Genomic DNA, 27,283 nt, shown 5'->3' with positions numbered 1-27,283 from the left:
TCTTGTTGGGCCACAGCTTCCCAGCGTCATGTGGTTTGGGGCTCTGGGAAGCAGAGCAAATCTATGGTAAGGCTGCCCACGAAACGGGTCCGGCAGCCTGCTCTGCCTTTTAACGCAACCCATACCAGCACCATATGTTTTTGCCTGGGTTTCTGGGCTCTCACTTATTAGGCTTCTTTTACAACCTGGGGATCGAGAGTCTTTCATAGCAGTCTCACAGCCAAATCCAGGCAGTGGGGAAAAGGGCAACACTTTAACCACAGCTGTTTATTCGTTAAGCGTAGAAGTTGCAAAGCTACAATCCTAAACTGAGATGTGCATAGCGATCGCCTTCCTGGTCCGTGGATGGCAAAGGTGAGCTTAGGAAGACAATCCTCATATTGGAAGGAGAAACGGGGAAGCTGCTGGATGTTAGTGTTGCTGGAAATGAGTAAAGGGTAAAAAGGACCCTCCCTGTAAAGACCAGCTCGTTGTCCAGGACCGGATTCTGCTGGGAACGCCTTCGCCACCAGAGGTGCCCTACCATCCTGTTCCAGTGTGAAAAGCAGAGATACTCCTGGCACCTTTTGCCCACCCTTCTCCATGCCTCACTTGCTTTTCTGTGCTTGGATAGTCTTCACAGCCAGATTTCATCACTACTCATACTAGTGGCTTTATAAATATATCCGACGGTAAGAAATTGACCCAAATCTGCAGAGATGGAAAAAGAGGATATAGAATTTGATCCACAGCAGTTACTTCTGCAGGATTTTTGAAAGGTTTCCTTGAAACTATCCATGAGCACCCAGGATCATCCCACAGAGATGATTTACTTCTAAGTTCCTAGGAGGCATAAGTGGGTGCCTTTCCCACAGCACTGAGGGCAGCTTACTTCTCTGGTAGCATGCCTGAAATACTAGATGGCAGAAAGGCTGCCCTTGCCCTGCAGGATTGCATTTTGCCAAAGCATTCAGGGTTGCTGGTAAAACGAGGCTGGACTAGGTAAACCTGATGCAGCCGCTGGGCTTTTCTTCTGAAAGAGCCTCCCAAAAGGCCCTAAAATGCTTTTTAGGACAAACCTTGCTTATCTCATGTCTCCCTGGGGTGGTGAGTGCATAGCACTCTTTTCCAGCACAAGGTGGAGCTGGTCAGTACTGTCTCTTGAAATGGGAATGTTTCTAGTATTTGACAGCTTTTCCTGCTACAGAATTAGCTGTATTTGGTACAGGGGTGAAATCTACTTACCTTCCTTACTGGTTCAAAAGTGCACGCGCGCACGTATCACGTGTGTGCCTGTGTCACATGCACACGCAGACCCGTGCATGCGCAAAATCTGCACGTGCGCAGAAGGTAAAAAACACCTGGGTGGGTGGGTGGAGCTTTGCTCCACCATCACTACCGGATCGCCGAACTACCGGCCACGATCGCTACCAGACATGTGATCCAGTCCAATCTGGTAGCATTTCACCCCTGATTTGGTATTGTTGATGTTGCTAGCATTTCCTATGTTTCAGGACTAAACCGAGAGACGCTTGGCCAAATGAATGTAGCTCCTCCCCCCACAGCCTATGGCGGAAAGTCTGGCTACCTTGTTCAGCAAGGACTGGGTGGTTTTTTGGCTCCGAAACAGCATCTTCACCTTGCTCTGCAGGAACACTATTTGTTCTACCTTTGGAGTAGAAGAAAAGAGGGCTGGAGCAGTGACTCGGGCCTGGGCATGCCATCCCTTTCCCCAGCCACTCCACCCCAATCACCACCACTCACTTTTTGGTTCCAGTGCAAGGTCATTGAGTTGGAGGTTGGAAGGGAGGGACCTGTTTGCCCGTGGCAGGCGGGCCTCCTTCGGCTGTAGTAGGACATTGCTATGGGAAATATAGAGCAATTAGCTGTCTGATCCTCCCAGCTCCCCCTACCTTCAAGGCAAGGCCATAGGTTCTTGGGAGTTTACCTTTCTATGACCCTCAGAGAAAGCTGACCAGGGCATTGTTTTCTGGGGATGTGCATATGCCACTAGTCTGTATAAACTATTCCTGAAAGGGCTACAGAGCAAACAAGGGGCTTTAACCCCCAGCTAGCAGTCCCAAAAGGTTACCTCAGAGGAAGCTGTGCTGCTGGGCCATGTCCTAAAGAAGAGGAAAGAAGGTGTTAGACTCCCAGCAAGGAGACAGGCCCAGCCCAGCCTGAAAAGGCTTCTCCTGCACCTACCTGCTGACTTTTTGGCAGCCTGGGAAACAGTCCAGCTGATTAGCACCCCAAAACTCAGGAGTATTACCAGAGCAACAGCAGCTGCCCCCACCAGGGCCACCAGAGGCAGTTCAAGTTGGGTGGCCAGGAGACCTAGAGAAACCGGAGATGCCACCCACCCCCAGTCAGCAGACTGTGGTCTCATCTAGCCAAGCAAGCTGCCCCTCCGCTTGCTGGCTTTCCCTGGCCCAGTGTCACTCTGCAGGAAAGCTGCTCTACCGCCTGGGAAGTAGCCTCAAAGGGATTTGCCAGGGCCATTCAAGCGGTTTCTGCTTCCTACAAGCCAAGTGCAGGAAAGGCTGGGAAGTGGCTCACCAGGCTAATGTAGCCTGTTATTAACACACAGCTGCCTGCAGTTACAATTACTGCAGGCTCGAGTCCCACCAGGCCCAAGGTTGACTCAGCCTTCCATCCCTTATAAGGTAGGTAAAATGAGGACCCAGATTGTTGGGGGGGCAATAAGTTGACTTTGTATATAAATATACAAATAGGATGAGACTATTGCCTTACACAATGTAAGCCGCCCTGAGTCTTCACAGAAGGGCGGGATATAAATTCAAATTTTTAAAAAAAGGCAGCCTGGAGACATTGGGACATGAGTGGGTGCAGGGTTGGTAAGGCGATGGGTTCCCCTCAGGGTTGTGGAAGACGGAAGGAAGGAAGGCTTGGATCTGGGGACTCCAAGGCCTCCAAGAGGGGAGGAAGACAGGCCTTGTGCCAGGCAGGCCTTGCTTGGCAGAGGCGGCGCACCTGCCCCCCCCCCCTACCGATCAGCCCTACGTACCGGGGAGCGGAACAGAGGAGCTGGCGACGCCTAGGTCATTGGAGGCGCGGAGGGAGGCGTTCCGGGGTGGGCCGTGCAGCTGCACCCTGACGGTGTGATTGGCGAGCCAGGGGTAGGTCTGGGCGTCCAGCAGCAGAAAGCGGGAGGCATTAACCGTCACCTGCCCGTCCTGGTCCACCCAGGTCACGTCGGCCGGCGGGTTGGCTTGCACCAGCACGAAGAGCACCAGAAGAAGGCCGGGCTCGCTCGCTTCGTGGTAATGGGCGTCCACCGTCACGATTTCGGGCTGAACTGCATTCGGACAGAGGGCCGCAGCCGCGTCGGTCAGCCTCCATCCCGCTTCTTCCCTCCGGAGCCCACCCCCCGGCCGCCCGCTGGCCGCGCTCACACTGCACGTTGAGGAGGACCGAGGCGGTAGAGACGCGCCCCGTGGCCGGGTCGGTGGCGGCGCAGTCCAGCCGGTGATCCACCCGCCGCGCCGTCACCACGAAAATGCCGCGCCCGTCCTCCCCCGAGGCGTCGCCGGCCGCAGCCAGGGGCCTCCCGGAGGCGTTGGTCTCCTGCCGCTCCCCGTTGAGGTACCAAGTGAGGTTGGGGGCCGCCGCCAGGCAGGTGAAGGCGCGGCTCTCGGCCTCCCGCAAGCTGCTCACTGACAGAGCCCGCCCGTCGATCCTGGTCTCCGATGTTGCCACCGCGCCTGAGGCCGAGCGGAGCGGAGGTTACCGGCTGGGGGGAGCCGTGGCCCGGGAGAGAAAAGCGCGCCGCCCTCCGCCCTACCTGGCGTGGCGCGCCCTAGCAGGAACGGCAGCAGCAGCAGCAGCAGCTGCTGCAACGGCGCGGGGCTTCCGGCAGCCGAGCCGCCTTTCCAGCGCCGGCCGGGTGAGCGGAGGGGACGCCCCGGGGACAGCAGCCAGCCTCCGGGGGGCAGCGCGCCTCGCGTCGCGGGGTACCGAGCCGCGTCCATCCTGAGCTGCGCGGAGGGGCCGGAGCACCGCAGGCCGGTCTCCTCCAGGATGCGGCAGTAGCGTTTGCAGCCGAGTGGCACGTCAGAAATCCCGACCTGCATTTCTCGGTCCGAAGGCTCGCGATCCTGCCCGAATACCGCCGCCACCCACCTTGGGTATCCGAGAGATTCCGGCCGGCTGGCGGCGACCTGAAAAAGGGGTGCCCAGCGTGGGCCTCTTCCCTCCCTCCCTGCCTGCCTCCGCAGGGGGCTGCTGTGCCCCGGAGGGGACCCGGGCGACAAAAGCAGGCCTTGGTTCGTGTTTCAAGTCGTGGGCTTTATTCAGCTGCCCCTTCGCCTCCCCCCCACCCCCATTTACAGGCTCAGCAGGTCTCCTTCTCCCCTTTTGGGTGAGACTTCCTCATCATTTCCGACAACATCTGGTTGCAGAGGGCTGCATAAGGGTTCATCAGTGCCAACTGCTGGCGGGCAAAGATGCTACCCAGGGCGGCTGCCTGCTCAAAGCTGCTCCGGGCCGCTTCATCCTGGCCTTGCAACCGCTGGATCAGCCCACGTTGCACAAAACCTTGGCGTGCCACCGGCCCGGCCCCTTTGCTGAGCTTCAGGGCTGACTCCAAGTCTTCCAGCGCCTCTGATGAGATGGAAAAAGAAAGCGTGGCCGAGTTAATTAAATAAACATCTGGTCAGTGCCTTGTACAAACAGGCACCCTCTCTGTGGGCTCCAGGAAACTGGAGCCCTTAATGGCACAGGTGGGGCTACCCTCTGCACCCTTGTCCCATTCCCAGAAGCTTGGCCTGGAGGGAGGGAGGGATGAGCCTGCCCAGAGGGATGTTCTCGAAAGGCAGATGTGATGTTCTGCTTTTCTGTCCTAGATGCCTATTAAGTTTTGGTTCCTTTCTTTTTGACCCAATTGTGAGTCATATGGTGAGTTGGGTAGCCATATAAATCAGATAAACAATGGAGGGATCTGAAAAGGAACAGGATCAAAGAGGGAGAGTGGAAGTTCAGGAGGCATCCCAGGCACCTGCCTTGTTTGTATGACTGCTTGTCCCAATGGATGGGAACCCCTCTTGCCAGGAAGCCGTATACCCCTAGAGCAGCTGCTGGCAGTTTCGCTTATGGACCCAACAAAACCCCAAAATGCTCTGCTTAAGATGAAGAGACCCAAGCGGATACAAAGCGACGGTCTTGCTTTGTGCTTCGGGCTGAACCAGATGTCCTGCCGTAGTGCCCTCAGTGAATGTAGTTCCTCCCTACTCCAGGCCAAGGGCAGCCATGGTCACCAGCGGAGGGAGAGGAGGAGGAGGGATGAAGCCCCGAGTACACTTACTTGCGACATCCCCTTTGAGCCGAAGAGCTTGTGCACGGTTGTTGAAGGCCGAGGCTCGGGTTGGAAGCAGCTGGATGGCTTGGTTCAGCTTTTCCAGGGCCAGGGCCAGCTCTCCTCCTTCAGCTGCTGCGATTCCCTGGGCCTCCAGATGAGTGGCTTGCCTCAGCAGCTCAGGATCAAAGTTGTCTTCTGTCACCAGCGTGAGAAGCAGACTCAGGAAAAAAGAGGCCGGCTCTGGCAACTAATAACCTTCAGAGCCAGCCAGATTCCAATGCCACCCCGGAAACGATGGGTCCCGCGCAAATCCTCAAAGCTAAGCTTTCTTACAGAGGCAGTTGTAGCAGCCGAGTAGCCTTGCCTCCCCACCCCCTCGATGGTCACTTGGCTTGCCTTTTGAAAGGCAGACTGCCCTTCAATGGGGAGGAAGCCACAAGTTAAGCTGAGCCCTACAGCCTCACGGTTTTTTGAAGCATGAACAAAGGTGGCAAGTGTCTGAAAGCAGCCTGCCAACCTTCTCCTTCCATTCCCAATTTTGGAGAGTGATGGGCAAAATCTCTCTGGCAACCAGCCCTTTCAAGTGACTGATTTGAAAATGATTTATGAGAAACAGGTTAAGGAATCTGTTGTGAGCCCAGAGATCCGAGGTATCTCCTTGCTCCCGAGAGCTTGCAAGGATAGAAACCTCTGAAGTTTATGGGGAAAAAACCCTCCCCACCCCTGCTGGAAGCGAGTCATCACCTTGAATTGCTTGTTTCCCCTGCTCCTCCGGGTAATCTTCATCGAAGGGAACATTTGGGTGGAAAAGAGTTTGCAAAACTGCCCAATCCTGGATGGTGGCCATGTTGAAAGCCTGGTGAGTTCTGTGGGGAGGATTGGGCCACTTCAAAGGAGATCTTGTGTGGCTGGGGAGGAAGGGGCCGGTCCAGCAGCAGCCAATGGCCATGAGGGAGGAGCGGGGCGGTGCCCGCCAGCCTCCTACAGTACAGAAGGCAGTGAGGGGCAGCTGTTGGGATGTGATCAGCAAGCTGAAGTGGGAGTTGGAGCCCTGTCCCTTTTCCTGAGCATATTTGCAGATGAGATGGGGGAGGCCAGAAAGAGCAGGAACCAAGGCTGCACAGGAGAGGAACTGGGTGAATGCAGGACTCCATCTCAGACAAACCTGCTGAACAGGAAGTGTGGGGCTAGTAGATGAACCATCTGACTCTAGAGGAGGGGCTTCCTGGTAAGGGAATTATTGCATGAATCCAGCCTTTGTGGAGAGCAAAAGGAGCTGCTGCAGTGGATTCGACATCCAACCCCCAGGCCTTTGTGCCTGACAAGCCAGCTCAAATGGGGGCAGTTTTCTCCTCCCGACTCCCCTGCCCGTCAGATGCTGCTGCAGTGGATGATGCCACTCAGGTATCTCATGAGTAAATCTCAAATGAGTAAATCTCAGGTGCCCAGAGAGGGCCAGCCAGGAGTAAGGCCCCACGGCTATTTTGTTATAAGCTGCCTTGAAGACTTTGTTGAAAGGTAGGTACACTCGCCATTCCCTTACCCAAGAGCAGAGATGGAGACATCATCTGACTTGTGTGACTTTGGGGAACACTAGAGAATAGCAGGGGGCAAGCACAGTGCAATCCCCAGGAGGACCATTAATAGAAGGCCAAATTGACGGGCTTTGCCTTCTGGCTTTCAATTTTATGATTGATTGACCATTATAAATAATAACTCATATGAGTAGAAATACATCCTTAGTTATTGAGAATATTGAGAAGAGTTCCATTTCCTTCAGCAAGAGACGGCAATAACAAGCATTTTGGCTGAGTGGCAGGAAAAGGAAAACAATCTGCACCTTTCTCACATTGGTTCATCTGCTTGAAACCTACTTTCTCCAGACCAAGTGTGGAGATTGATTCAACGGGGCTTTTTATTCCTTAGGCTTCCTGTGAGAAAATGCCACTAAGGAGAAGAAACCAAAAATGCAAAACCTCCCAGCAAAGGCTGGACTGCGTAGTTTCTTGCTCTCTCAGGATTCTGGAGGGAAGCTGCTGCTGGAGACTTTTGCCTTGGGTCTCCTTCAAAGACCTCCAGGGGGAGAAGGGCTGGAGGTTTTTGCACATTCCCTTGTTTTGGGCCTGCAGCATTTGGAGACCTACAGACCCAACCAGCAAAGATACTGGAATACAGAATTGGGAGGTCAATGGCTGCCTCGTGAGGGCTGGAAGAAGGCCTTTCTGTGGTGCAGGTAAAGAGAACAACAGGCTGGCCTGGGAAAATTCTCCGCCCCGATTAAAAGAAATCCCATCCTTTGAAGCAATAAACTTGACATGTTTATTAATTAAACTATCACTTAAATAAAAAAGTGCATAGAAAATAAACATGTTTAAAAACTCCTTTTTTTGTACAACTATATACACTTATTTTTACATTCAGTCTTTCAGTCATTTCTTAAAACTATTGAAAGTACTTCCTTCATCCCTGTAACAATGACAGGGAATTAACACTGATGCAGCACAAGCAACACATTTCCTCTTTTTAAAGAAAAAAAAAACTCATTTTGGAAGAACACAAGAAAAAAAGAGAAATTGGTTTTACATGATAAGTTTTTGTATGGATCAGAGCCCTGTTTATGTAGCTTTTGCAAAGTGGCTTGAGACATTTATTCACTACCTGTAGCTACTGAAGACGCTGAATCCAAGAAACACCACGGGCACAGTTCTTGGTGGGAAGGCGAAGCTGCAAGACCTTATTAAGAGACCAGAAAGCGCACAATGCAGGCGAGGAGCTCCACCAACTGGAATCCAAAAAGAGGAAGAGGCGGAGGAGAGAAGCAAGTTGTACAAGGATTGACTATTAAACACAGAAGGTCAGGAGCATCCACAGCAGCCAAGTCTCCATCCTCACTTCTGGGAGGTCTGCATACAGTACCCCCCTCCCCTGCAATGGGAGCCGGGTCTACTGGAGGCGGCATCCGCTGCCCATGGAGCCCTTGGCGTGTTGTTTTTCCTGCCTTTTCAGCAACTGTAACACAACCATTATCTAAAGGGTTAAAGAGAATTCAAAGCCAGGCTTCAAGACACAATGCAGTACGATATTAGTCCTATAGATACCTTATTTATAGTCATAAAAACTTGCAGGCTTAGGGGCGGGGGGAGAGCAGGAGATGAACCAGCAACAACCTGGCCAAATGACATGATTCTGCACAGAGGATGAATTTGACTGAAAACCCGGTATTGCTTCACAACAAAGAAGAGAAGATTCTTGCCCAGCCCTTTGCAGTGACCCGCTTTTCCTTTAAAAAAAATAAAACCTCTAAAGGGTGGACTGACTTAGTATTCTTTGATCTCACGATCTGTCAGTTCTTAGAAAGATACATTCATATTTCCAGGAAGCTGCCCAGCCCAGCTTCCTTTTGCTCCCTTCTCCTCCCAGCCTCCCCCTCAGGTGCAGCAGCAGCAGCATTCTGGGGTTCAGAGCAGTCCAAAGCAGCTCTGCTGCTGCTCAGGACAGCCAGATTAGCAACAGCAGGAGGAGATGCCTGTGAAGGGGGAGCCAACCAAATTTTGCTTGAGCCGAAATTCGGAGCCTTCAGAGAAAAGGGAGGACTCTTCTAGCAGCCACAGTGCAACCCAGCAGCCAAGACGGAAAGAGCAGCTTTAAGTAGCAACTGCCTCTTCCTTTTAACCCCACCTGGCTCGTGCCTCTTTCTCCCAAACTGCCTCCTGGGTACAAAGGTGTAGCCAGCTTGGGACAGCAAAGGTGACGGTCAGAAGCAGCAACTCCTCCTTTCCAGGAGAGGAGTGGGTGGGATCCCGGTAGCAGAAGCCAAGGCTTTGCTCCAAGGGTCTTAGCTGGAGCAGGTTGTGATTCTGCTCCCATTTAAGAGATGGGCAGAGTTGATCTGTCTTGCCTCCGGAGTAAGATAGACCAGGCACAGCCTTGGTGAGAAACCGAATGTTTACTCCTCTGGCCTGAACCGAGGCAGGAGAAGGAGGGAAAGTTAGAGAGAATCCCGGCGGTTTCCAGGGAGAGTCGACTGCTTGACTGCTGGAGAATGGAAGGCCCACCAAATGGTTACATCCTCTCCTGAAAATGGGAGAACGCTTCTTCTTACGGGGCAGCCGAAGCAGCATCCAGAAAAATCTCCTTTCCCTCCTGAGGGAGAATCAGGAAGTGCCTGACCCAACCTTGGAAAGACCATCCTATTAAAATAAAACATTCACCCTTAAAATGGATTCTTTTTTAAGTCAAGATGCAACCATGACTGAAAAAATAGTCTCCTAAGTGCTCTTTCCTATGAAGTGCTGCTCATAGAAAAATATACAAAATATATTTACATTTATAAAACTTTTAAATACTAAAATGTAAACAGAACCAAGGAAAATCCAAAGACTTAATTTGAGATGGTGCAACTGAAGGAGGCTGAGGGGGGCTGTTTCTAGAGGCTTGAAAATGGTCATGGATTTCACAAAGTCCAGGCTCCCTCCTCTCCTTTGCAAATGCAGCGGCTGCTGCTCTTCCAGCGACTGCCACAGCAGCTCCGATCGGACTGACCAGCACTTTTCCTCCTCAGAAAACAAGCTGCACCCGGGAGGGCGGGGGGGGGGTGCGGCTCCAATTCGACTTTGGGGGCCACTAAATTTCTGACAGGGCCAGTGGCAGCTGGGGGGGTCAGTTGTAAACGTTCAGTACACGAGGTGGTTCTCTGGGACAGAAGCTCTTCCCCAAAGGTCTGCTTGCCCTCCTGAAAGCTCATCCAAAGAACTATATCTGCCCAAACTGCTGCCTTGGGATTCCTCCCCAGTGGCCACAGGAATTTTGGAGAACCACCACTCAGCTGCCAGCCCAAGCTGCAACATGAGGGTAGGGCGCACATTCCAAGCTTGAAGAGGCAACCAGGTGCTCGTGCCAGCTCAGGACAACCTTGGTTGCTGCAGCCCACGTTCCCATTTTCTGAGTCCCATCACAGCACACCAAAGTCCACCTCGCTCTGAGCAGGACGTGCCAGATCAAGTCAACGCATCTGTGGCTGTGGAGGGGCACCAGCACCTGACTTTCCTCTGGCCACTGCTGTGGCTCAGCTTGGCTGCTCAGTTGAGGAAACGTCGGCATTTCTTGGCACCGCAATTGCAGAGCAGCTTGTTGCTGGCATCTTCAATGGGAAACTTGTAATCATAGGTGAGCTCTTCACCACGGTAGATCTTGCGCATGGCGAAGATGACGATGTGCTTCTGCCCGTCAATGTTGATAACTCGTGAGTAGCAGTTGGGCTCACAGGAGTGGTTGATGAAGCGAGCTGCATTTCCATGCATGGTGGCGTCCACGACTTCTGAGTCGTCGATACGGAACATGTAGCAGCCGATGCCCTGGGAGACAGAGACCATGTGTGATGGTGACATCTCCATCTGCCCGACCAAAGCCAGACCAACTCACCACTCCGCAGCCTACAGATCTGGGCAACTGTTCCACAAGTAAAACTGCCTAGCCGCTGACTTACCTTACTGTCATAATATTTCTCACGTTTGTCAGTTAATATGGAGCGAATCACATTGCCGGCATATTCAATCACCATCTCCCCTGCATCAATGTTTCTTTTGCAGAAGAGGCCCCGTCCGTGGATAGGAGACCTGGCAGGATGGCAGAGAACACAAAGCTGATAAGCCTGGTGCTGTTCCTGGGGGCACCGGGCAAGCAAGCCTGCCTTCAAACATCTCCAAGCTCAAAAATGTCATGAGGTCTCTCAGGACTGATGGCCCAGGTTTCTCCTCCTCCCTCTTTTCTGTCAGAACTTCCATTTACCTGTAAACCCCAACTGCCTCCTTGGAGGTCTTCCTCAAGTGTCGGAAGCGCATGGGCATCGGAAGATCCATGCTGGTGGCCCTCCTGAAGACAGATGAGGAAGAATCTGCTTGAGGGCATCCTCTGACATAAGCATGACTTCATCAACCTGAAGGCCTGAGGCAGCCCCAAACCTCCTACTTGAAGCGTGACAGGACCCTTCCTCCCCGAGCCTCGGGTTCTGGTCCCTTTGCGAATTTACTACCATCCGTCGTGGCTTACAGCTCAGGTGCAGGAATCCAAGCCCTCTCCTCCCATCTACAATGAGTTACAAAAGCCCACAGCCTAATAGCTTTCCCTTCCTGCTATGTACCGGGCAGATTTCAGCTGCACCTCCTCTTCCTCCTCATCGTTGGGATTGTACTGTGGGGGCTGGCGATGCTTAGAAGCCAGAAAATTGAACATGTCAAGACCAGACTTCCTGCAGTGCAGAAGAGAAGCATTACACATTACATCGACTGCCACGGCAGCAGGTTTCCAGCTATGCTCCAGCTCAGACAAGAACAGCAGCAAGGGAGGGCTGGCCTGGCCAAAACGCCTTATGGCTCACCACTTTGCTCTGGCCTCAAAGAACTGATCTCCCTTTCCCCCCTTGTCCCTTGCGCTTCTTGTCTTTTAGATTGCCTGCCTTTCTCCTTTAACGGCTCTGAGCCACTGTGGAAGACTGTAATTGTCTGGAAAATGGGATAAAATACAACATATGAAGAACTTTTAAACAAAAAGAGGCAAGCAGAAAACAATGCTTTTTTTGGGGTGGGGGGAAGCATGCCGTGCCCACCCCAAATTTTGGAGAAAGAGTGCTACTTTATGCTTCCCCCTCTCACTGCAAGGCCCTAAGACTTCTCTTTCAGCAGCAGCAGCAGCAGCTTTGGGGAGAAAAGGGGAAGGAGCAGGACTCCACTTGCCTGAGGTGCCCTTCAGCCCTGGCAGAGCCGTGGGGGTTCACGGGAGGCTCCTTGGCCTCCTCTGGCTTGTGGAACCTGAACTTGTAGTTGGAGCAATGCTTGGCTCCACAGAGTTGCTCTATCAGGAACACAACAGCATGGTGGAGAATGCCCAGCATCTGTAGCCCACTCACACCTGGAAGAGGGAGAGGCAGGAAGAGCAGCTGTGGCTCCAAGTGAACAGGGCAAGGTAGACCCGGAGCAAAGGCCAAAGGGCTGGAGAGGCTGCTCCAACTGCTGTTGAAGCGGCAGCAGCTCAAGGTGAACCTTTTCTGCCCGGTCAGAAGGGCCTGAATCAGCACAGAACCTAGCCTGGGCTCCAAGCCCTGCTCCCACCCTCTTGGAAACAGTGCAAGGGCTGTTCTGAATGGAAAGGTGAGTGTAGCAAACAGAGCTTTGCCCTCTCGGTTTCCCCTCCAGCTGCTGGTACCTGCGAAGGAAAGCTGTTTCAGGCGGGCGTTCGACCGAGCTTCTTGAACTTTGTCTGTCAAGGACTTCCAGGCTTCTAAGGTTAAGAGAACAATCAAGGATTTAACAGAACAATACACCCAACAGTGTCACACAACCCCTTTGACGCAAGGCTCCTTGGGCCTACCTTCAATACTTTCTGCACAGATCTGGAAGCCATCATCACTGGAGATTTCAAAAATCAGTCCTTTCTTGGGCTTCTTCTCTGCAAGGCTTTCTTTCTGCTTCCGCTCCTGCTGCAGCCAGAACATGAGGGGGGAGCTAAAGCTGCCTTCCTCCTCTTCTTCCTCTTCTTCCTCTTCAGCATTGGAATCTGGAGGGAAAAAAGGAAACCTTGTGACTTCTTGGCCACACAAATCAACAGAGACCAAATGGGAAACATTCCAAGAAAAGTTCCCAGCAAAGCAGGGGTGTGATATACAGACCTCCAAGTCCTGCAGCTCTCAGGCAGGGCAAAGGGACACCTGCCTTCACGTACCTGCACGCTCTAACTCGTTTGAAGAGGACGGTGTTGGCTGCACTTGTGGCTGAGGCTGTAAAGGCCTGTGGAGAGGAGGAAAAGGCCGAGAGACCCATTTCAGCTACAGGCCTTCAATATAACTGAGATACCTGCCACCATCTCCGTTTAGGTTAGTAGTTTGACAGGCACACGCTAAGTTTTGGAAAGTTTTCTGGGAGGCGCCTACATGTTTGGCAGGAGAACAGATTTGCAACTGGAGACCTCTGGCCGCAACGGTCATCCACTCTTCTGGTGTCTCAAGAAGCATCGCTGATTCTATGGTGCTGAACACTCAGCAAATGTGGACATTTCTAAAATAAGAACTGGAGCTCTGTTTCCCTGGCAGTTTTGAAATCCACTGAATTTCCACTGGCATTTTTGGTGTAGTCAGAGACACCAAATCTAAGACTGATCCTTGTCTAGAAAGCCAGTGGATGGGTGCATGGCCTTGGACGCGTCCTCCTCCCCCCACCAGGCTTTGCTCCAAAAGAGCCACTTACCCTACTGATTTGTGGGCTGGCTGCAGGATGTCTGTTGCCTCGTCTGGTTGCACCCTCAAGGGCTGGGGCCTAGGAGACACGGGCAAGCAAAACATAGCTTGGAAGTCGGGCTTACCACAAATCCAGCCACACTGCCATTCAACTGTGAGATCCCCATGACTTTTCCCAGGTCAGTCGGGGAGGAGCTAGTTCCTAGAGCAAACACTGGCAAAAGCACTGCGGAGGCTTCACCTTGGGTTCTCCGCGGTGCTTCTAGAACCACCAAGGCAGTCCGAACCAGCCAGTGCCCCTCCCCCACCTGTTGATTTGGCAGCAGGGCAGAGGGAATTCGCCTCTCAGCCAGCGGGCAGCAAGTACCACAGAAGGGCTGAGGGGCTTGTTTGGAGGGGAGGGGGGGGGAGTCAGGACCACAGCTCTCTCACCCTCCGCCTGGGTCCTGGGCTGCCACCCTCGTGCCTTGTGGTGGAATGCACTGGCCAGGGAAGCTGTTCCAGAATGGAGGTGCCCTGGGTTTCTTCCCAGATCCTTTGCTGCCCAAAGGGGTCGGCAAGCGCTTGACTTTGGATTTGGTCCTGGTGGAGCCCAGCACGGTGGAAGGGGAGCTCCCAGGAGAGGCTGTGAGGACACAGGGGGCCGATTTGTTTCGTCCCACGGCTGCCGTATCCATCAGCTGGGGGAAGTCTGAAAGGGGAGTTGCCTGTGAGGGGGGGAGGTCCAGGTGAGCGGGGGGCGGCCCAGCCTTGCAAGCCAAAAGCTGTGCGAGAGGCTCAGGCTGGTAGGCGCTTCCAGGATCAGCAGACATGCCCGTGGCCTTCGAGGGCGGCAAGACAGAGATGCCGGTGGCTACAGCAGTCGTTGCCGGCCCTGCAGAGGCAGACTGGGCCAACGAAACCTCCTTATGTGACGGAAACATCCTGGAAGCCGGCGGCGGTGCTGAAGCAGGCTGCTCTGGGAGGCTCAGCCCTTGTCGAGTGGCTTTAATTAACAGGCTGCTGAGGGAGCTCATATCCGAAACGCCTGGCACGTCAGAGCCCCCTTTTCCCAACAGGTGGGGTGGGACCGCTGGGCCAGGGTTAGGTGCTGGCAAGGGGGGCACATTCCGTCCAGGTGGAGGGGAGGCTATGCTGGGAGATGCTCCAAGGGCTGCTTCTGCAGCAGCCGTCCCCACCTCCTGAGGCAACAGAGGCGCCTGCTCAAAGTACATGACCCCTGGCTTGGATCGCTTGATCATGCTGGGCACGGTTCGGGGGCACGCGGCTCCCAGATCAAGCAGGCCTGGGTGGCTGGGCGGGGAGGACCGAGGGAAGTTCATTGAGGCCAGGTCCGAAGGAGCAGCAGCAGAAGGAGCAGGCTTTTTGGCCCTTCGGGAGTGCAGGCGTGCAATGGGCCGTTTCTTGCCCAGGCCGGCAGGAGGAGGGGTGACTGTAGGCCCAATATCTGCCCTTGGATTCACCTCGGGGTCAGGCAGCTGCTGGACCCCAATCAGAAGGTTTGAGGCAGCACTGCCAAGGGCTGCTGGGAAGCTGCTGGTGCTACTGCCGCCGCCACCACCGGAGGGGCTGGCCGAAAAGGAATGCAAGTGCTGCTGATGAGGCATGGGTAGCAGGCCTTTGCTGGCTGCAGGAAAGAGAGGCCTGGTGGAAGGTAAGCCGGGGCTCAGGCCTGCAGCCAGCGCAAGGCTGGCCGTGTCCATTGGGCCCAGCACAGAAGCCCCGGCCTCCATCCCGGCTGGCCCAGAGCTGATGGGAGAAGTCAGCTGAATCTTTTGGGTGAGGCCATTTGGCAGCGTCTGAAGGACGTAAAGAGGCTGCATATTCTGGTTGACCACCAAGAGCTTTTCTGCAGCAGCCTTCAGGTGGAGAGGGGCGGTCTGCACGGCAGCATTTGAGATGGGAGATGGGCCGGGCTTGTCGGGAGCACTTGGCCTGTATTTGGGATTCTGGAGCGGGTGGGAGGGAGAAACGGGAAGGCCAGGGGTCCCGCTGCTCCTGCCGGCCAGATCTTGGCCGGCCCCGAGACCAGCTTCCCTCGGTCCACAGGGCGGGCTGGCCATGTGCTCTGCTTCCAGGTGGCTCTGAATGAAAGGATCAGGGGTCAGAGGGCCCTCAGGGCTTGGGGCCACTCGTGGGCTTAGCAACGTTGGCTCTGCTTCACCGGAGGAAGCCTTTTCTGTGACCGTCACCCTCTTCTCAACAGAATCTGAGGAAGGGAGAGTTAACATTGATCTCTCCCCTGAGGCGGCAAGGGAAGGTTCTGGAATGACTGCAAGTCTGCTGTGGTTCTGACTGGGGACTGCAGGGCTCCGGGTAGTCAAGACTGAGAGATCCGAAGGCAGCTCTAAGGGCAGCTCAAATTGTTCCTCTGCTGAAATGGAAGATGAGACGCTGCTGTCTACCGGCTCGGCTGTTGGCAGCTGCTGAGAAAACACTTCAAAGAGAGCCATATCTTTGCCCCGATTGCTGTCAAGGCCCAGTCCTTCTCCCAAAGTCAGGAGTTCCGAGGACGACGACTCCGGGCTCTCCCCCAGGGCCTGCATCGAAGGGGTGTTTTTCAGAACAAAGTCCATGATGTCTGAAGGAAGAATGTTCCCACAATCATCGCTGTTGTTATTGTCGGAGTCAGACTTCAGCAGTTCTGTGCTGAATGTATCCAGCAGGTTCTTCTCAGAGGGCTCCGTGTTGGCACGAGGACGACGACCAACAGCTTCTAGGGAGCTCAGCTGAGCTTCCAGAGAATCTTGAGTTTTGACCCGGCAATTGTCCATTTTGGGATCAGCTGTTTTATGGCCAACTGAACTCTTGGTCACTTGCATTTTCTCCCCACTATCTTCACTTCGTTCAAGTTTTAAGCTTTCTGTTCCATTTTCTTTGCTGCTCCTTTTGTTTCCTGAATTGATTTTCCTCGTCGTTACTGTGATGCTTGCATCACTTTCTGTCCCATCATCCACACCATCCAGCTGCGAGATTTTGGGGAGACTGATCTGTTCCTCTTCACGGAATAAACTATGAGAAGCCATGTGCTCATCTGAGCTTGAGACAACCGTTCGGGTGAAGTTGTAGTAATACAAGTCCTCTTCGTCTGATGTGCTGAGGTCATCGGCACCGTCCACTTGGCCTTCAGCAGACCGCCTGCCTCTCTTCTTGCCGGTGGAGTTGCTGTAGAAAGGAAGGTCTTCCTCACCATATGACCTCACACCATACAAAGGTGTCAGACCAAAAAACATGTTGGATCTGGCACGCGCACTACGCCGAGGGTATCGCCGCTTGTAGGACCCATCTTCCTGTTCTTTGGCTCCATCCTGGATCATCAAGCCGCTGTCTTGAACAGGCAGATTTGGATAAGGGGGATCGCTTGGGGCCATTGAGGAAGAAGCAGAGCTTTGAGTTTCTGAGACAATACAGTCATTTCCCGAGTGCTCTGGAATGGAAGCTGACAGGGGCACAGATGTGCAAACCCCTGGCTGAGATTCCACATCTTGTTCTCTTGGAACATTTTTGGACTGGCTCTCACCTTCCATTATTTTGAGCGGAGTCAGGGTTACTTTTACTGTGCGCTTCTGTGAATTCTGCAAATCCTTGGAGGCGGCCATGTCACTCTGGAAAGCGGCTTTGGATGTCTCTTGGCCAAGGAGGCCATTGTCAATGAGTTTCTCAACAGCAATGCAATTATATTGCTGCTGATGAATATGCTCAGATGTCATTGCCCGATGAACAAATTCTGTCTCTGCGCATTCTTTGTGGCTACTTGGGAGGACACTTAAACTTCTAAAAAGCTTACTAGAATGTCTCTCTTTTGTCCCCTTCTTCATTTTCTGTCTCCTCTCTCTCCCCACAGAAGATACTGGATCATTTGTGCATGGGGATTGATTCCTTGAAAATGGTGAGGTCTTTGCTTCTGGGGCTTTATAAAAGCAATTTTTGTCTGCCTGTGTTAGATGCCGGTCTTGTTCCTTCTTTGGGGGGTTCTGATGCAAGAGTGAAGAAACGATGGAGTCTTTGGGAGAAAGCAGTCCAGAAGAGGACTCTAGAAACTTCCCTCCCTTGCTTGGCTTTCCTTCTGGGCCAGAGATGCTTTGTCCACAGGAAGCACTCGGATCTTTGGGGCTCAGCAGCTTCCCTTTATCTAATTTGGCAGAAGGCACAGTTTCAAAGGAAAGGCTTCCCTCCCGAGGAGAAGCTCCTCTGCCTCCGCTTAGGATGGCTGGACTGGGAGGGGCAAATGTGTCCTGAAGAGCAATGTGCAAGGCTGCTGGTCCCACAGAGCGTTCGGTATATTTGATGCTCACGCTATGCTCTGGGATGGGACTCCTGTTGGGTCCTGAAGAGATGGTGCTGTGCTGAGCATTAGTGGCCCCAACTCTGGTGGGAGGCAGCATCCAAGACCTCAGTGGCTGTGAAAACAGAGATGCGCTGGGCCTCCGGGAGCCAATGCTCCGAAGTCCAGAGGATAACAGAGGATCTCCCACGGTTACGATCTCATGCGTCACAGGGGTAGGGCTTCCTAGGAAGAGATCATTTTTTAAAGAAGAAAATTGAACATAACGAATCTCAAAGAAACCTGATCCCCAGAGTCAAGCACTTCTTGTCCCTAGCTCAGTTCTGCTTTTTCCCTCGAACAAATCCATCCTGATTTGTGTGCTTTTGAAGGTAGAAAGATAGGCTTTGACTCAAAATCACACACCAGGACTAGGAAAGTAAAGGGAACAAAATTTCTCTCGGGCTTTCTTACAGTAGGGCTAGTTTAGTCTTATCTGGAAATACTGTTTAAGGTATTTAAATTAAATAAATATCTGAATATAGTTTTTAAGTAAGAAAAAGAATAAATCCATATTCTCAAGACGTAGTTAAGTCAAAAGCCATCACAGAAAAAAGAGTTATGAGCCAGACCTGCAGAAGGCAATGGCCTCGAACCCGGAGTTCGCTGGGAAGGAGCAAAACTTGGCGTTCTGATCCGCAGAGCCTTGAAGTTCTGAGGATGTGGAGAAAGATCTACTGTGGGAGATGCTGCACGACCATCTCTGGGCGGAATTTCTGCTGCAGGAGGAAAAACAGGACCATCATTCAATTTGAATTAAAATCAAAATATATTTGAATCGACTATTTCAGAGGGAAAAAATCAGAAAGAACAATTTCTCCTCAATAACTTCTATTTCCATAGGAAAGGGAAAGGGCCCTCACACCACATCAACTGGAGGTGAGAACTATACATGTTGGGAGGGATGATTTTATGAGTAAATATTGCTCCAGTAACATTTTTGAGAAATTCCACCTGCCCTCCATTAGGCAAAAGAGACTCAACTCTGAAAGTAGGCGATATTTTAAATGACAGTTTCTAGAACTAAAGAAGAGGAAGCCGCACTGACCATTCAGCCCCTTTCTACCTTCCTCTGGAGCTAGAAAGAAGTATTTTTGCAGGGGAATTTCTCAGCCCTCTATTCAAAGGCAGTTCCTGAAAAGGAACTGCCCAGGCAAGACAAGCGGCAGATAGCTGCTTGGTAGCTGCCAGCTTGATACCCTCTTCTCTTGCCCACACCTGAAAGTGACACTGGGCTGTGGACAATGGTCCGGTTGTCATCATGTTCCATGGTGCTGTTGATGTCACAGTCTAGGAGAGGAGGACGGCATTCCATGATCTTGCACGTGTAAACACAACGTTTTCGAGCATCAGTTGTGCTCCAGTAAACGCGGGAGCACCTGGACAAACAGTATATACATTGGATAAGTGCTGGGACAATAACATACTTTTTCTGGAAATTTTGAAGCCATGGAAAAATGTTGGATTGTTTTGGGAAAAAGAAAACAAAAACAAAATAATTTTAAATTATCTTGTATCAAGTTTAATTTTCCACAACATGAATTCATTTAATTTATATTGCCTATAAAAGTAATTAATGTTACTAAAATATACTAACTCAAGCTCCTTATCTTTCAATTACTATATGATCACTTCTCCTGCTCTTTTAAGCTGTTTGTTATGGGGGCTGCAATCTCAAGCAGAGGATTACAAGAAGTGTGTAACCTGAGTATTTGGGACAGTCCCTTGTCAGCTGTTGTCTGCTCACAACGTAGGAACGTGTACGGACCTTCTGTTGTGCACATTGTAAAAATTATGTACAGGGGAGGAAAGGGATATCGCATATGGATGCCGTGCCTTAAAAATATTCATTCTAAAGGAAGGTACAAGCTGTCCTCACTTAGCAACTGCCTTGCTTACAACCATTTAAAATTACGATGGTAATGAAAAACTAATTTTACAACCAATTCTTGCATTAACCACCTTTGCAGGTCTGTAAAGTAAAAGAAAGCTGAAGTAAAACTGTAAGCACAGTTGTACTTCACTTAATTACCAAGCTGCCAATGGTGGTCACAAAATGAGAACCATCTTGTATTTCATAATCCAATTAAAAATGAACAATGAAAAATGAGGAAACAAGATTGTTCTTTTTTTCATATCTTGTGGAGAACCAGGCCAGCCAACCAGCACTGCCCTGCAGTCCAGGTTTCTTCCTGAAAGAGCTTGGGACACAGGAGCAGCTTCCACTTACTGATATCCAACTGGAAAGAGCTTGTCTTCGCAGTCAGAAAGGTCATTCAGGATGCCGAGACAGTCAATGCTCATTGACCCTACATGGAAGTAAAAGAAAGTTGAAGCACAAGAACAGCAGAGGCACAAGAGACCATCAATTCTGACCCCACTTCACAAATGGGTTTACCAATCATCACATGGATGTTGTCTGGTTCCAAACCATTCAGAAACTTCCGCCTCAAGCTAATTCCTTCAAAATCCACAAAGACTCTTCTCAAGACCTCAAAGCCATTTTCTGGCACTATCTGCAAACAAACCCAGGGCAGAATAAGTCACCAGGAAAAAAAACAAGTGAGGGACAAGAAAAGAGGCAAGTGGCATTGGACGTACCTCTCCTTTGATCAGGTCCTTGTGCCGTGGGCAGTACACCTTCTTATCCTCCAAGAAGACACAATTTTTGGCCCGAGAACACATAAAATGGTAGTTACTGGTGCAAGTGGCCAGGCAGCAGCCGACTGTGGCACCCGACTTCTGGCAGAACTCACATCGCTGCAAGATTGGCATGTTACTCTGATTGTCAAACTGCACAAATACTGCACGGTTAAAATGAATGTTACATATCTGATAAATATTATTATATCAGAGAACTCCTAATTGGTTCATCTTTCTTGCCCCTAGCTGTAAGCAAGCAAAGCTACTGGTTGGTGGTTGGTTTTTTTTGTTTTTGTTTTACAAATTAAGCATATATTTAGGGTTACAACATTGTATTTCACTCATTTAAACATACCTTTAAATCTATTTATTTAACAAAGCAGCTGAGAAAGATCACCAGGCACTCTGAAACAATCCAAAGGGATCGGCACTTAAGGAAGAGACTAAGCCTCAGTTCAACTGCTTGGGGCAACTTCCACCTTAACTGCTGAAAAGTACCTTTTTACGCCCCAGCCTGGCTGTTAAGAATCTGCCAAGGACAGCCCATTCCACACTCTACAGACTCCTTTTTTCCTGTTACTAGCATTACTGAAATAAAATAACATTGAACTCATAGATTTTTTTCCCCACACATTCTTTCAGAAGAAACCCTTTTCTTTTCTGAAAATACTGATCTGTGGTCCCACAACTGAAATTGCAATACAAAGAAGCTCCCTTGCGCCTGGAGTGGCAGAAGAAAACTCTCCGCAGTCACACATGCTACCCACCAGCTGCTTCCCACGAATCACAGCCACGTGGACGTTCTTCAGGGAGCCATCCTCCTCCTCAAACACTTCAGCTGACCACAGGGCACAATTCACGTGGGTCCACTCATTCTGACCAATATAAAGAAGACGGCCAGCATCCTGTAGAAAAGCAAACACCTCACCAAAGGCACTCATAGGCAGAAGTCCACCCTGTTCAGGGAGGAAGTGCTGCTGACGGAAGAGCTGATAAGCAGGGAGGATGCTCAGAAAAGGCCCATTATTTTGGTCTCAATTCGAAGATGTCTTGATCCTCTGTAAATACTGCTAAGGCACCTTCAGATTGTGGCCAAATGATGATCCCAAGATTCCTCTCACATACAGTATATAACTGCTAAGCCAGGTGTTCTCCATCCTCAATTTCTGCCCATTTAATTTTTATTTTACCATGTAATTGTCCCTGATGCATGCTTCTGCATCTGTTTTTATTGTAACAAAATATCTGAATTTTATCCTGAGATTTTAACTAATCTCTCCCAGTTCTGAGTCATCTGTAAAGAATGGAAAGAATCCTTTAGTCACTAATATTTTTCTAGTATTTTTTTTCCAAACGCTTCTTGAAAACCAGGCACTGAATTCTAGGCCTATCTTCTAGGCATGAACGCTGGCTGGCTGGATGACTTTGGGCCGGTCGCTCTCTTTTAGCCAAACCTACATTACAGGATTGCTGCTGAGGTGAAAAGGCGAGGCAGGTGTGTTGAATATGTTTGCTGCTTTGAGCTGACTAATTTTTTAAGTGGGATCAAAATGTAACAATCTCTTTGGTAGCATTATCTGCTAAGTGCACTTGCTCACCAACATCTCAGAGGGATTTAATCAAATGTTTTTAACTGACAAATGATATCACTCTAAGGTACAAAAATGACTCGAGATCAATCTGCCAGGATTAGTTTAAGTAGACACAGCAAGCAGGAGCACCTCAACAAGACTGAAATCGGGATCTGGCACTACTTACATTGCCTCCATCATCACCGTACTTCAGGCAAAGAGCACACTGCCGGTTGTCTTCCACATCCAAAGGAGGGGAAAGTTCTGGGCTATCGTCTTGGCTTCTGTCAGGACCTCAAAGCAAATGGAAAGGATTAATTCCCAACAAAGAACATGAGGAAGAAACATGGAACGGGATTAACTATGGGAGCCATCGACCCAAATGCAAAGGGCAGAGCAGTAAGAGCTCTTTCAAGCAACTCAAAGAATTTGGAGGGGGGGGGTGCGGAATGAGATGCATTTCATTCAGGCAGAAAGCAGACCCCAAGGCTCCTCTCTGCTCCCCCATTGCTCAAAAGCCTGTCTCCCAGGAGAACTTCCTACAGAGAGTGCAAGAAAAGGAGGCTCAATTTCTCACTGGATAAGGGTGAGGCAGGAAGATGCAGTGCCGTGGGGGAGTTTGGCTCTCCAGGCCCTTTGGGTTTTGGAGCTGGAATTATTTTCTTCATCAGAGGGGGCTGCTGCTGAGCAGAACGGTTTTCTTCACGCTCCTGCCACTGTGCATAGTTATGGTCAAGGGAGGGGGGCAGGACAGCATTAGGCAGCATTCCACTGCTAAAAGACAATAAGAGACACGGCCATAAGTGAGATGCAGCTCTGTACTTCCAAAGCCCTCCAGCTCTTCCCTCAGCTTTCTTCGGAGACAGAACAATGCCAGAGGACTCCTCCTTCTGGTACTTGACCGAAGTTGCTGCATGCAGCCAGAAAGACCGTTCGGAAGTCCAGGTGACTTCCAAGGGACAACATTATGGTACCACCTTTGCTTAGTGGGCAGACAGTGACTTTGGGAAGCAGAGCAATTACTTACTTTGCCGTGACTTTGTTTGGTTCCCAAAATCTTGACTTCTTTACATTGAACCATGGAAAAACTCGTTCCATTTGCTAAAGAGGAAAACCACAATTTTTAATAAGATTCAATATTACTTTGCTTGGCATTAACCTTTTAAGAAAACTGCCTCAGAGCTCGGCAAATTTATTGGAATGCTGCCCTTGTGACAAGTTTAAAAACAGTTTCTTTGAAGAATCAGAGCTGCTCTGAGAACAAGGGCACCACCAACTTTCCTCAAGACAAGGGCAAAATACAGCCTACCCTCATGAAGAAGGACTTCACCACACTGTTGGCTTTCTTGAGTTCCGGCTGCCCTCCATCCGCATTGATAGCTGCTTGGATTATCTTAACAAGATCATCGCTAAACTCCAACTAGATGGGAAAAATAAGATGCACCTCACTCAGGTCCTTAAGGCATGCATGCCTCACTACCCTCAGGAGCTGTAGACTCTTACAGCATTTTCAAAGGGCAGCTCCCTGGCCCAGCCATGCCGGAGTCAAATGGGAGGCCTCCTCTTCACTCACAGGAGGGCAACAACCATGCAAGAAGTGGCAACAAGATTGCGGCCTTTCAGTGCCACGCCACAGCCTATTTTAACTCAGTTTCAATTTTCTCTTCACCCCAGCAGTAGTCCTGAGAGTGAGGGTGGCCGACTGCGCCAAGACCTACCACAGAAGAATAGCCTCCTTGGTCCATCTTCCTTTTCACGCCTTCTAGATCGAGTGGTGGCTGTTCTTCTTGCTTGCCAACCTCTGTAAGTATGGGAGGGTCTGGGCCTTTGGGAGAACTTTGAGAGGGTACACTTTCTTCTGTTTCAGGATTCAAGTCAGGAGGTTTGGCTGCCTGAAGACAGATAAGAGGGTAGGATATTTTCTGCAGAATTTTACAAACAATATGCTAATGCACAACGTAGTAATCGAGGGGAGAGGGGTTACTTTTGCACATTAAGAAAATTAGTGGCCCTGTCTCTTGGACAACAATTCTTCCACCTACCTTTCCACACATGCATACCTAGTACATTGATACCCGACACATTTTTAAACCTACAGCTCTTCCAATAATGCACAAGTATCCATTGCATTCAGCTACTTTGGAACAGAAAAACTGGCAGCGGTAGTGATAGGACCACCTCCTAAGCCATGAGGTCTAAGAGAGCTCGTTTGTGCAAAGCCGTGTTTGTTCAGGATTCCTCCAACTTTAACTGACATAGGATAATAATTGCCATATGAATTGTGATAGTTGATACCAAACCTTCAGTTCTTAGCTTATAGAATAGACTTCAGACTGGTGATGCCTAGCTAATTCTGCTTTCCCCCCCTAGAAATTCTGCATTTCCACTAACCAACGTCTCCTAAATAGGCAGACAGGCAGTTGGTCTGTTACTTTGGGAAAGAAAAAAGGTAAATATACCTGCCGATAACGCAGTAAGTGGCTGGTTGTTCTGGAGTTCAGCAGGGCTGTCAAGACCTGCTTTAAAGAAAGCTGCAGCTCTTTCTCAAGGGCCAGCCGCCATTCAGGAGGATGCTGTTCAGTGCAATTAATGCAGGTGTAAGCCACACTCTCCGGAAGGTTAGAGAGGATTTCATACATCTCATCTGAAGGAAGAAACGGCGATGGTTTCAGGGGGCCAGAAGGGTGTGTTGTTGCAGTGGCAGGAAAGAGGGATAGGAGGATAAGGGCTGGACTACATTCTGGTCTCAGGATCAGGAGAATGTGGCACATGCCAACTCAGCCAACTTACGCATGAGAGGAATGCGCCCTGCTGGACATCTGGAGCAGGAGTTTATATGGGAGTGTGCTAGTTTCAGTAAACTAACCCTTCCCCAAACCATCTCACAGCATTTCCGCTCACCTTCCAAGATCCAAGGCAACTGCGATACTTTCTAAAACTGGCTCAATGCACAGCTTGACACGGTCACATTTCTGTCTGTGAGCATTAGAGGAATATCTGGATACCAACCTTTACTGCAGGGTTTCCCCACCTTTTTTTTTAAAGCAGAGTGATCTGCAAAAGTATTCTAAGGGTGAAGTCTGTTGACCGTAAATGCTCTTCCTCACCAGAGAGGTCTTCGCACTTGGCATGAACCCAGCGGTCACACTTCCCACACTGCATCATCTTGCTTTCGTAGTCGTCATCATCATAGCACTTGTCACAGAGGGGGCAGAAGTTCCCTGCAAGGAGCAGAAAATGAGGAGATGGGCTCACACAGCCCAAGAGTCGGGGCCAAGCAGGGACTGTGGATGCCCCACAAAGCCAGAATGGCTGCTGGCAAGTCCTGTCGCTGACTGACGGGGAAAAACCCTTCTCAGTTCACAGGTAAAATGGGACTTTGATGACTTATTTAACAAACCACCATTAAAACAGTGTAAGTCTTAGTGTGATCTATGAATCAGGCAGTGTGCAATTCTACATGGGAAGCTGTCCGCCATCCCCTGTTGTGTCTGCACCCCACAAGCCCTTCTAAGGCCAGGGTTGAAAAGCAAGGATTTCCCTTCAGGTGAAATGGCTGCCAACCCTCCCAGCCCTTGGTCCTCAATAATATTCGGCCCTTTTGCACCTTTAGCGAAGAGTTTGGCACAATCGTGACACAAAGAGAAGTCGTGGGACCATTGTGCATCCCATCCTTTGCCTGGAGTTGTTGCCCCACAGCTCTTACAGCGAACACACTTGGTGCAGATCTAGAAAGAGAGAAAGAAGCTTGTGTTTTTTTTCAAGGATTACACATTCTGAGAAATATAGCAATAGCACTTAGACTTATATACCACTTCACAGTGCTTTACAGACCTCTAAGCGGTTTACAGAGTCAGCACATTGCCCCCAACAATCTGGGTCCTTATTTTACCCATCTCGGAAGGATGGAAGGCTGAGTAGCCTGCAGTACTGCACTCTAACCACTGTGCCACCTCGGCTCTTATATCAATATCAATATACTATCAATTATCAATATTATCAATAAGTATCAATATATTTCAATTAGACACAATATTCAATAAAGAGAAGAAATCACAATAGCAAAATAAAAGACTATTACAAAAGGGGTACTTGAGATTGTCCATTTTCCCAGGAATTTGCGTAATCACACCCATTCATTCTCCTTTTCCCCTTCTTCTATTTTGTTTGGCAACAAAGTCTGCCTGAGAAATCCCCTGATCCCCCAGAGAAACATACCCACACTTTCTTCTTCTTGGTGGGCTTAGTCGGGTAGTTCGGGCCCAGGCACTCTGGGTGATAGCTGTTCCGGCACTTGTTGCACTCCAACAATTGCTGTGGATTGCAGAAAAGAGCAGTGGTGTCAACCGAAGGCTGGCCACGGCGTTTTAGACTTCAAGAGGCCTGTCCGGGGCTCCTCAGTTCTAACACACGTTCACAACCTTCTGAGCGCCAGTCTGCTTTCCAGGTACCAGAAAATGAAGTGAGTTACCTTGGAGGCCTGATGCTGTCTCCCACAGACATGGCAGAACTTGCAGCGACGACAGCACCAGTTTTCCAACTGGTCTTCCAGAGGGCGTTCATTAACTTCTAAACAGAATTTGTGGAAAGGCTCACAGCAAACCTGGCAATAGACAAACTGCAAGCAAACGAACAAGTCATCCAATCAGGCAGGCCTACTGCATTCACTCTCCCTCCCTCCCTCTCTCTCTCTCTTTCTCTCTCCCTCCCTCCCTCTAAAACTCAAGCAACCCTGAGTATCAAACTTAATTGAAAGGCAAAGTACAAACCAAATGAATGAAGAAAGGAATAACAATATAATGGCCCCACCCATTAATATCCAAAATACAGTGGTACCTCAATACTCATCGTTAAATGGTTCTGCAAGGCGCAATAAGTAGCAAAAACGATGAGTACCAAACTATTTTTTCTCCTGGGAATAATGTAGTGAGTTACAAGGCAGACGGTACTGACAACTTCCAGCTGCTGTGTTGAGTAGCAAACAAATGAAGAGTACCGAGATAAAATTTTTGCGTCAAAATGCACTGAGTACCAAATTCAATGAATTTCAAAGCAATTGAGTACCAAGGTACCACTGTAATACAAAATTAGGTCCATAAACAAAATAATCTGCTTTTAGACCACATCCCAACTTGTCTGTGAGCAATTTCACTTCTACACCAATCCCAGACTCTGCAAAAAGCAAAAAATATTTTTCAGAGCATAGAAGGAACTGGCAGAAG

The 27,283-nt window shown here is 50.2% G+C and overlaps 3 protein-coding genes across 10 annotated transcripts in view; all 3 read right to left on the bottom strand.

The window, feature by feature from the left end:
• Nucleotides 1-72: 72 nt before the first annotated feature.
• TMEM25 (transmembrane protein 25) lies at nucleotides 73-4,156 on the bottom strand. Of its 3 annotated transcripts, none has more exons than XM_058194506.1 (8): nucleotides 3,785-4,156; nucleotides 3,396-3,704; nucleotides 3,008-3,298; nucleotides 2,185-2,316; nucleotides 2,072-2,102; nucleotides 1,744-1,841; nucleotides 1,568-1,648; nucleotides 73-690 (listed from the first exon to the last, which is right to left on the bottom strand). In XM_058194506.1, exons 1-8 carry the CDS (start codon nucleotides 4,071-4,073, stop codon nucleotides 617-619), a joined length of 1,305 nt encoding a protein of 434 aa, XP_058050489.1. In that variant the 5' UTR covers nucleotides 4,074-4,156; the 3' UTR covers nucleotides 73-616. The 3 variants fall into 3 exon arrangements, with proteins under 3 accessions (XP_058050489.1, XP_058050490.1, XP_058050492.1); XM_058194507.1 differs by having other exon boundaries at nucleotides 1,568-1,644; XM_058194509.1 differs by lacking the exon at nucleotides 1,568-1,648.
• A 135-nt stretch (nucleotides 4,157-4,291) lies between these two features.
• On the bottom strand, nucleotides 4,292-6,310 carry TTC36 (tetratricopeptide repeat domain 36). The gene is made up of 3 exons (XM_058194510.1): nucleotides 6,041-6,310; nucleotides 5,303-5,491; nucleotides 4,292-4,602 (listed from the first exon to the last, which is right to left on the bottom strand). Exons 1-3 carry the CDS (start codon nucleotides 6,243-6,245, stop codon nucleotides 4,334-4,336), a joined length of 663 nt encoding a protein of 220 aa, XP_058050493.1. The 5' UTR covers nucleotides 6,246-6,310; the 3' UTR covers nucleotides 4,292-4,333.
• Nucleotides 6,311-9,509: 3,199 nt separating this feature from the next.
• KMT2A (lysine methyltransferase 2A) overlaps nucleotides 9,510-27,283 on the bottom strand; it is a 37,746-nt gene continuing 19,972 nt past the window's right edge. For 2 of the 6 annotated variants that reach the window (XM_058194499.1, XM_058194495.1), the window contains exons 11-36: nucleotides 26,533-26,679; nucleotides 26,280-26,375; nucleotides 25,669-25,789; nucleotides 25,169-25,282; nucleotides 24,521-24,705; nucleotides 23,780-23,953; nucleotides 23,371-23,481; nucleotides 23,089-23,162; nucleotides 22,639-22,835; nucleotides 22,249-22,355; nucleotides 21,258-21,395; nucleotides 20,449-20,640; nucleotides 20,246-20,363; nucleotides 20,078-20,156; nucleotides 19,066-19,226; nucleotides 18,420-18,566; nucleotides 13,956-18,033; nucleotides 13,534-13,602; nucleotides 13,013-13,077; nucleotides 12,662-12,847; nucleotides 12,497-12,571; nucleotides 12,024-12,202; nucleotides 11,436-11,539; nucleotides 11,084-11,167; nucleotides 10,782-10,911; nucleotides 9,510-10,650 (exon numbers count right to left, since the gene is read on the bottom strand). In XM_058194499.1, coding sequence (XP_058050482.1) covers nucleotides 10,375-10,650; nucleotides 10,782-10,911; nucleotides 11,084-11,167; nucleotides 11,436-11,539; nucleotides 12,024-12,202; nucleotides 12,497-12,571; nucleotides 12,662-12,847; nucleotides 13,013-13,077; nucleotides 13,534-13,602; nucleotides 13,956-18,033; nucleotides 18,420-18,566; nucleotides 19,066-19,226; nucleotides 20,078-20,156; nucleotides 20,246-20,363; nucleotides 20,449-20,640; nucleotides 21,258-21,395; nucleotides 22,249-22,355; nucleotides 22,639-22,835; nucleotides 23,089-23,162; nucleotides 23,371-23,481; nucleotides 23,780-23,953; nucleotides 24,521-24,705; nucleotides 25,169-25,282; nucleotides 25,669-25,789; nucleotides 26,280-26,375; nucleotides 26,533-26,679 — 7,407 coding nt within the window. In that variant the 3' untranslated portion in view covers nucleotides 9,510-10,374. Of the gene's footprint in view, nucleotides 10,651-10,781; nucleotides 10,912-11,083; nucleotides 11,168-11,435; nucleotides 11,540-12,023; nucleotides 12,203-12,496; nucleotides 12,572-12,661; nucleotides 12,848-12,959; nucleotides 13,078-13,533; nucleotides 13,603-13,955; nucleotides 18,034-18,419; nucleotides 18,567-19,065; nucleotides 19,227-20,077; nucleotides 20,157-20,245; nucleotides 20,364-20,448; nucleotides 20,641-21,257; nucleotides 21,396-22,248; nucleotides 22,356-22,638; nucleotides 22,836-23,088; nucleotides 23,163-23,370; nucleotides 23,482-23,779; nucleotides 23,954-24,520; nucleotides 24,706-25,168; nucleotides 25,283-25,668; nucleotides 25,790-26,279; nucleotides 26,376-26,532; nucleotides 26,680-27,283 lie in introns of those variants that run through there. The other 4 variants (XM_058194496.1, XM_058194497.1, XM_058194498.1 and 1 more) reach the window with 4 other exon arrangements.

Source organism: Ahaetulla prasina, chromosome 9 (genome assembly GCF_028640845.1).
Source record: "Ahaetulla prasina isolate Xishuangbanna chromosome 9, ASM2864084v1, whole genome shotgun sequence".
Classification (NCBI taxonomy): domain Eukaryota; kingdom Metazoa; phylum Chordata; class Lepidosauria; order Squamata; family Colubridae; genus Ahaetulla; species Ahaetulla prasina.
The sequence above is the reverse complement of the archived record's forward strand: the minus strand, read 5'-3'. Positions and strand labels throughout refer to the sequence as shown.

Coding starts and splice junctions, on each gene's coding strand:
- TTC36 (XM_058194510.1), bottom strand. CDS start 6,245: ATGGCCATTGGCTGCTGCTGGACCGGCCCCTTCCTCCCCAGCCACACA. Junction 5,492..6,040: donor GGGGAAACAAGCAATTCAAG/GTGATGACTCGC, acceptor CGCTGGTGACAG/AAGACAACTTTGATCCTGAG. Junction 4,603..5,302: donor GCTCAAAGGGGATGTCGCAA/GTAAGTGTACTC, acceptor CCATCTCATCAG/AGGCGCTGGAAGACTTGGAG.
- TMEM25 (XM_058194506.1), bottom strand. CDS start 4,073: ATGCAGGTCGGGATTTCTGACGTGCCACTCGGCTGCAAACGCTACTGC. Junction 3,299..3,395: donor GGTCCTCCTCAACGTGCAGT/GTGAGCGCGGCC, acceptor GTCCGAATGCAG/TTCAGCCCGAAATCGTGACG. Junction 1,649..1,743: donor CCTTGCACTGGAACCAAAAA/GTGAGTGGTGGT, acceptor TCTACTCCAAAG/GTAGAACAAATAGTGTTCCT.